Genomic DNA, 8,765 nt, shown 5'->3' with positions numbered 1-8,765 from the left:
GCTACCCACCCTCTCCCGGCCCGTCACCCTCCCCTCTCGCTCCTTTCGTTCCCGCTTTCCCCGGAGAAACATGGCCGGGAACCGTGAGGAGGCGCCAGACTACGGGCAAGGCGTCGTGGTAAATGCAAACTCCGATTTCGAGGCCGAGGCGCGCGCTCCCCGCCCCTCCTTCATTTGCAGCCCCCTCCCCCACCTCCTTTTTAGATTAAACGCCCGAAATGCATTCGGGAGCGAGCTGGCCACGGCTTTGTTCTTCCCTCCCAGCGGGTCGCTTCCATCCTCCCCCTCCCCCGACTGACCCCGCGATTAACAACCCTTCCCCCGGGGCCTCGGTGTCCCCACCGCCCCCCGACAGCCATCCGCTACTCCCCAGGGTTGAGCCCGCGTGGTTCCGGGTCCCACTCCCGCTGGCCACCAGGAGTCACCTCTGGGCGCCGGGGGAGGGGCGGGGGCTGCGAGGACTTACGTGCTCCCTCCCGACTCCCCCAGCGCGGGCTTCACGTGTTGTTTTCAAAAAAGATACCTAGAGTTGGCCAGGGCAGCTAGGACATAAAGTTTGAGATTTGAAACGCCGACCAGGGCTCTTACTGTGGGGCCTCTGCACGAGCTACGGACACGAGAGCGCCCCTCGAGAGAGCATCCGTGTCTGCAAAAGGACCCGCTGAGCGAACTCGAGAGCATGTGTATGGAGTATCAGAAGGTGTGGGAGGCTGGGCTCGCAGACCAGATCCTCTTTATCCCTGGGAGCCCCACAAAGTCAGCCATCGCCCGGTGGGTACCCAAGGATCAATATTCTGGAATCAAATCTGGTCTTGCCATACAGGCTGCTGGCTTCTTTGGAAGGTAGTGGTTTTAACGTGTCAGGTTTAAAGTGAAACTGTGGCAAGGGTGGTGGGTGGGTGGGGCCAACTTCCTACTTTAAGATTCTTTGTTCAGAAATCAGCCTGTAATGTACAGATAATCCTGTCTGTGACTGAGTCCTGCAGGAGTGGGAGGGTTGGATTAAGAAACATCTCATTGTAACTGATCTGTTCGGGTTGAACTCTGTTGCCCAGGGTTAATTTCACAGCCAGGCCTGTTAGTCTTAAAGGAGTTCATTTATTTGTTCATTGGGCTCCTGTTTATTCTACTGCTGGGTACCTCCAGGCAGTGTTCTAGTCTCTGGGAAAACCAGACAGACCCCTGTGTTCGTGGACCTTACATTCTAGAGAGGAACACAGGCAAGCAGTGTGAAAGCGTCTGCACGAAGAATATGCTCTCAGACAGTGATACGTGCAGGGAAGAGAAAAGAGAGTCTTGAGATAGTGATTGGAGGAGGGCTGGGGCTGCTGATTTAGCTCAGATGGTCAGGTTGGCCCCCTGAGTGACATCTAAGCCAAGAGCGGAAGGCTGAGCGGGGGAGGCTGAGGGGGAGGCTGAAGATTGAAGAAGGGTACCTGTAGCAAGTCCCCTACATACGAACAAGTTCCGTTCAGAGAGCAAGTTCACAAGTCCAATTGGTTTGTATGTCCAACAATAAGCCTAGGTACCCAACTAACATAATTGGTTGTATAGTACTGTACTATAATGTTTATAATATTTTTCACAAATAATATATTAAAACAAAAAATAAAACATTTTAAATCTTACAGTACAGTACCTTGAAGAGTACAGTAGTCCAATACAACAGTTGGTATACTGTAGGGGACTTATTCTCCAAGACAGCACCTGCTAAGGGCAAAGAAATTGTTATAGTCTGAGAAGGAATCGTAACACCCAGCTTATGCTTTTTAAAAAAACGATCACTCCACTTGCCATGCAGACGATGGTCAGGCCTAGATTTGGGGTGAACACGTGTGAAAAGAGGAAGTCATTCAGTTCAGTTCTGGACAAGTTGAGTCTCTAATGCCTGTAAAGCCTATGGGTCAGGATGCACGGGAGGCAGTTTGAAATTCCTGTTTGGACTTCAGGAGGGTGACTGGATAGACTGGAAATCATCAGCAAACAGAAATATCTGATGCTTATCAGTGGGCTTCCCTGATAGCTCAGTTGGTAAAAAATCTGCCTGCAATGCAGGAGATCCTGGTTCTATTCCTGGGTAGGGCATAGGCTACCCACTCCAGTATTCTTGGACTTCCCTTGTGGCTCAGCTGGTAAAGAATCCACCTGCAATGCGGGAGACCTGGGTTCGATCCCTGGGTTGGGAAGATCCCCTGGAGAAGGGAAAGGCTACCCACTCCAGGAATCTGGCCTGGAGAATTCCATGGAATGTATAGTCCACGGCATCACAAAGAGTCGGACATGACTGAGTGGCTTTCACTTGGCAGTGGATGGGGATACCTGGTGAACATGGTGGGGAAATAAAACTTGTTAAGGGTAGAAACCCGGACGTAAGAGACTTAGTGGGAGAAGCCAGATAAGGAGACCAAGAAGGAGTAGGAAAGTAGGAGAGAGCAGATAGGGTGATCAGTGCCTAAGGAACAGAGTTTTATGGAGGTAAGGGGGCAAAAGCAGGGGCTTTCCTCATGGCTCAGATAGTAAAGAATCTGCCTGCAATGTGGGAGACCCAGGTTCGATCCCTGGATCAGGAAGATTCCCTAAAGAAGGAGCTGGCAACCCACTCTAGTATCCTTGCCTGGAGAATCCCATGGACAGAGGAACCTGGCAGACTACAGTCCAAGGGATAACAAAGCACTGGACACAATTGAGCACACACACATGTTCATGAGGGGGTTAAGATTGAGCAGGAGGGTCACATGCTGCAGAAAGAGCAGGTAGCATCAAGATGGCAAAGCCAGTTATGAAGCCAGCAGTAGTGAGAGTCTTTCAAACAACTATGCCATCAGTAGAATGGTTAAATACAGTAAATACTATTATGGCCACCAGGCTTCCCCATCCCTGGGATTCTCCAGGCAAGAACACTGGAGTGGGTTGCCATTTCCTTCTCCAATGCGTGAAAGTGAAGTCGATCAGTCGTGTCCGACTCCTAGCGACCCCATGGACCGTCCATGGGATTTTCCAGGCAAGAGTACTGGTGTGGGGTGCCATTGCCTTCTCTGTTATTTAATAATAGGTACTCTTAATAAGGGGTGAGGCCAATCAATGTGACTAATTGGAAAGGTAGATTTTTAAAGTCTAAAAAGCAAATGGTGGAACAGTGAATAGCCCAATCTGTTGGTGTTAAAAGAAGCCCTCTTGAAAACAAGGTAATTTGGTGAAAGATAAAGGAAGGCAGTGTGAGGGTTCACCGAGGTTGGAAATAATCAATGTATTGTGGAGATATTCCCTGCACTCGTGTCATTCTCTCCAGTAGAGCTTGGGATAATTAGATTCACATCAAGTTGGCTATGGGCAGGCAAGACAAATTCACAAGAGTGAATTCAAGGTGAGCTAATGGCGTCAAGGGTCAGGAGGATAAAGAAAGCTCAGGAGGAACGGTATATTGGGGAAGTATATACTTCTTGAGAGCCCCTCAAGAAGGGGTTGCAAAAAGCCAAAGGGAAATTTCAGTACGTGCGGGAAAAGGGATAGGTAATAACATTGGGTTGGCCAAAAGGTTCGTTCAGAGCTGGGGCTGCTGTGGCAGATGGGCTGTGGCCAAGGTGGAGGGGAGGCAAAGTCGTTTGAGCTAAGGTGGGTGAAGTTGCCTCAAGGTGGAGTAGCTAGCATGATCATCGGGGTGTGTATTGGAGTATCCAGAAATGATGTGGTGAAGAGAACTCTGAGTTGGTAGAAACTTGGTGATGAAGATGGCAAGGGGCCTAGATGACTTAAGCCTAAAATGAGTACAGTTTTTGCAAGAGAAGGGAAAATGAAGAGATGGAAACTGGCTCTTGGGTGCAGATGGCTTTCAGTTGAATTGGTGAGATGAGACATTAGTAGGTTATTAACAGTACATGGGATGGCCAAGCCAGAGATGTGGCCCTGGGTTCAGATACTCTGCTTAGGATAGCTGGTCACCAGTGTCCCCCCGCTAACCCTCACCCGACTCCTCCGCTGGTGTATCTTTGTTACTTCTCAGGGATAGAAAAGATCTTTACCTGTCTGCCCTTTGGGCATCAGGTTTATTAGATATGTTTTACTTTTACAGAACCATTATCAGAAGAACCATAGTTAGTACCTACACATGTGCATTTGGTAGGAAAATAAGGAGAAGAGGAAAATATAAAATATTTGTGCTTCTGTTGTCTCCCTCCCCATCTGTCCATGGAAACGTGGCAGGAATCAGAAAATCCATCAGAATCACAACTTTCCTAGGGGTGATGATTTTCACCTTCCAGGTGTAGAACCTTCCACGGGAGAGGAAGGCATGCAGGATACAAGGTATTATTTGGCCTGTGTGGTTCCCCCTTAGTTCTCCTTCTTTTCAGACTCTGTTTAGACTCAGTTTCTCAACATGTGGCTCTGAGGTGTTCGTCGCAGTGCACCTCCCTCCCTGGTTCTGGGCCTGGACTAGTGACCCCAGCTGGGCCAACTCCTGTTCTTGTCTGGGATTCCTGGAAGCAGAGACTCCCTTCCTCTCCTGCGATGGATGGGTTGATGTGAACCTGAAATTGAAAGCCGCCATGGTCACTGCCAACAAAGGTCCGTCTAGTCAAGGCTATGGTTTTTCCTGTGGTCATGTATGGATGTGAGAGTTGGACTGTGAAGAAAGCTGAGTGCCGAAGAATTGATGCTTTTGAACTGTGGTGTTGGAGAAGACTCTTGAGAGTCCCTTGGACTGCAAGGAGATCCAACCAGTCCATTCTGAAGGAGATCAGCCCTGGGATTTCTTTGGAAGAAATGATGCGAAAGCCGAAATTCCAGTACTTTTGCCACCTCATATGAAGAGTTTACTCATTGGAAAAGACTCTGATGCTGGGAGGGATTGGGGGCAGGAGGAGAAGGGGACGACAGAGGATGAGATGGCTGGATGGCATCACTGACTCCCTGGATGTGAGTCTGAGTGAACTCCGGGAGTTGGTGATGGACAGGGAGGCCTGGCGTGCTGCGATTCATGGTGTCGAAAAGAGTTGGACACGACTGAGCGACTGAACTGAACTGAACTGATAGTCACTGCCTGAAGGAGAGAGTGGGGCCCGTGGTCTGGGGCTTAGCAGCAGAGAGGTGCCGAGATTAGCCTTTTGTGTGCGTTTCCAAACTGTTTTTATCCCCAGAGCAGCCAACTTGAAAAATAAAGCAGGAAATATTCTAAGCAAAAAATTAAGTTTTAATGACTTAGAAAGAAGTCTTTAGTATATCTTCAAATGGGGAACAGAGGGTCTGAGGGAGTTCAGAGGCTTGGATGTGATGTAAAATGGCTTGGTGAATGTGTTTGTCACTTCCCCAGCTTGGCCATATTTTGCGTCTTTGAACAGAGAAAGCATTGTTCTGAAAAAACTTAGAGTGTATTATCTGTGATACTGAAACTATTTAAAGACTTGTTTTGATTTTTCAAAAAGCAGATGAATAATATAATTATCTGCAGTTCCCAACAGCCTCCATTCCCTCAGGTTTGGGACACATTTACAGTGGAATTTTGCATGCACTATTAAGGATAAACCAGCAGTTCCCTCATCTCTAATTGTCTTTAATCTCAACAGTGAAAATGAACTATTTCAGACTCATTTGGAAATAGACTGGTTTGGCTTATAGAATAGTGTTTAGAGAAACACGTTTCTTCTACTTTTAAATTTGCAGCTTTAACTCAGGCCATAAGACTTTAGCAAAGAGGTTTGAGGCACTTTTTAAAGTTAATTAAAACATAATTTTTTTTTCTTTTTTTTTTAATTTTATTTTATTTTTAAACTTTACATAATTGTATTAGTTTTGCCAAATATCAAAATGAATCCGTCACAGGTATACATGTGCTCCCCATCCTGAACCCTCCTCCCTCCCCATACCATCCCTCTGGGTCGTCCCAGTGCATTAGCCCCAAGCATCCAGTATCGTGCATTGAACCTGGACTGGCATCTCGTTTCATACATGATATTTTACATGTTTCAATGCCATTGTCCCAAATCTTCCCACCCTCTCCCTCTCCCACAGATTCCATAAGACTGTTCCATACATCAGCGTCACTTGCTGTCTCGTACACAGGGTTATTGTTAGCATCTTTCTAAATTCCATATATATGCGTTAGTATACTGTATTTATGTTTTTCCTTCTGGCTTACTTCACTCTGTATAATAGGCTCCAGTTTCATCCACCTCATTAGAACTGATTCAAATGTATTCTTTTTAATGGCTGAGTAATACTCCATTGTGTATATGTACCACAGCTTTCTTATCCATTCATCTGCTGATGGACATCTAGGTTGCTTCCATGTCCTGGCTATTATAAACAGTGCTGCGATGAACATTGGGGTACACGTGTCTCTTTCCCTTCTGGTTTCCTCAGTGTGTATGCCAATTTTTAAGTAAACTATTGATGTTTCAGTATGTCTTACTGGTTAGCATTTATTGCAGGGCCATGTGGGAGACCCGGGTTCAATCCCTGAGTCGGGAAGATCTCCTGGAGAAGGAAATGGCAACCCACTCCAATATTCTTGCCTTGAAAATCCCATGGATGGTGGAACCTGGTAGGCTACAGTCCATGGGGTCGCAAAGAGTCGGACACAACTGAGCGACTTTCGGGACAGTGTAGACCAGATACTGATGTAAGAGTTTTATATCCATTATCTATCTTATTTAATACTTCAGTATTCTTGCCTTGAGAACCCCATGCACAGTATGAAAAGGCAAAATGACAGGATACTGAAAGAGGAGCTCCCCAGGTCAGTAGGTGCCCAGTATGCTACTGGAGATCAATGGAGAAATAACTCCAGAAAGAATGAAGGGATTGAGCCAAAGCAAAAACAATACCCAGTTGTGGACGTGACTGCTGATAGAAGCAAGGTCCGATGCTGTAAAGAGCGATATTGCATAGGAACCTGGAATGTCAGGTCTATGAATCAAGGCAAATTGGAAGTGGTCAAACAAGATATGACAAGAGTTAACGTTGACATTCTAGGAATCAGTGAACTAAAATGGACTAGAATGGGTGAATTTAACTCAGATGACTATTATATCTACTACTGTGGGCAGGAATCCCTCAGAAGAAATGGAGTAGCCATCATGGTCAACAAAAGAGTCTGAAATGCAGTACTTGGATGCAATCTCAAAAACGACAGAATGATTTCTGTTCGTTTCCAAGGCAAACCATTCAATATCACAGTATTCCAAGTCTATGCCCCAACCAGTAACGCTGAAGAAGCTGAAGTTGAATGGTTCTATGAAGACGTTTTAGAACTACTACCCAAAAAAGATGTCCTTTTCATTATAGGGGACTGGAAGGCAAAAGTAGGAAGTCAAGAAACACCTGGAGTAACAGGCAAATTTGGCCTTGGAATACGGAATGAAGCCGGGCAAAAACTAATAGAGTTTTGCCAAGAAAATGCACTGGTCATAGCAAACACCCTCTTCCAAAAACACAAGAGAAGACTCTACACATGGACATCACCAGATGGTCAACACCGAACTCAGATTGATTATATTCTTTGCAGCCAAAGATGGAGAAGGTCTATACAGTCAACAAAAACAAGACCGGGAGCTGACTGTGGCTCAGATCATGAACTCCTTATTGCCAAATTCAGACTTAAATTGAAGAAAGTAGGGAAAACCACTAGACCATTCAGGTCAGACCGAAATCAAATCTCTTCTGATTATACATTGGAAGTGAGAAATAGATTTAAGGGCCTAGATCTGATAGACAGAGTGCCTGATGAACTATGGACTGAGGTTCGTGACAGTGTACAGGAAACAGGGATCAAGACCATCCCCATGGAAAAGAAATGCAAAAAAGCAAAATGGCTGTCTGGGGAGGCCTTACAAATAGCTGTGAAAAGAAGAGAAGCGAAAAGCAAAGGAGAAAAGGAAAGATATAAGCATCTGAATGCAGAGTTCCAATAGCAAGGAGAGATAAGAAGGCCTTCCTCAGCAATCAATGTAGAGAAATAGAGGCAAACAACAGAATGGGAAAGACTAGAGATCTCTTCAAGAAAATTAGAGATACTGAGGGAACATTTCATGCAAAGATGGGCTCGATAAAGGACAGAAATGGTATGGACCTAACAGAAACAGAAGATATTAAGAAGAGGTGACAAGAATACATAGAAGAACTGTACAAAAAAGATCTTCACGACCCAGATAATCACGATGGTGTGATCACTGACCTAGAGCCAGACATCCTGGAATGTGAAGTCAAGTGGGCCTTAGAAAGCATCACTACGAACAAAGCTAGTGGAGGTGATGGAATTCCAGTTGAGCTGTTCCAGGTCCTGAAAGATGATGCTGTGAAAGTGCTGCAGTCAATATGCCAGCAAATTGGAAAACTCATCAGTGGCCACAGGACTGGAAAAGATCAGTTTTCATTCCAATCCCAAAGAAAGGCAATGCCAAAGAATGCTCAAATTACCGCACAATTGCACTTATCTCACACGCTGGTAAAATAATGCTCAAAATTCTCCAAGCCAGGCTTCAGCAATATGTGAACCATGAACTTCCTGATGTTCAAGCTGGTTTTCGAAAAGACAGAGGAAGCAGAGATCAAATTGCCAACATTTGCTGGATCATCGAAAAAGCAAGAGAGTTCCAGAAAAACATCTATTTCTGCTTTATTGACTATGCCAAAGCCTTTGACTGTGTGGATCACAATAAACTGGAAAATTTTTCAAGAGATGGAAATACCAAACCACTTGACCTGCCTCTTGGTCAGGAAGCAACAGTTAGAACTGGACGTGGAACAACAGACTGGTTCCAAATAGGAAA

General features: G+C 45.7%; 1 protein-coding gene across 1 annotated transcript in view; it reads left to right on the top strand.

The window, feature by feature from the left end:
- The first annotated feature begins 27 nt into the window (after positions 1–27).
- Positions 28–8,765, top strand: part of PRTFDC1 (phosphoribosyl transferase domain containing 1) — a 104,557-nt gene continuing 95,819 nt past the window's right edge. The window contains 1 exon segment of the mRNA XM_010859918.1: positions 28–771. Coding sequence (XP_010858220.1) covers positions 680–771 — 92 coding nt within the window. The 5' untranslated portion in view covers positions 28–679.

The sequence above is a fragment of the Bison bison genome, unplaced genomic scaffold (assembly GCF_000754665.1).
Source record: "Bison bison bison isolate TAMUID 2011002044 unplaced genomic scaffold, Bison_UMD1.0 scf7180017864461, whole genome shotgun sequence".
In the NCBI taxonomy this organism is placed as follows: domain Eukaryota; kingdom Metazoa; phylum Chordata; class Mammalia; order Artiodactyla; family Bovidae; genus Bison; species Bison bison.
Note: the sequence above shows the minus strand (reverse complement) of the source record. Positions and strands in the feature narration are given on the sequence as shown.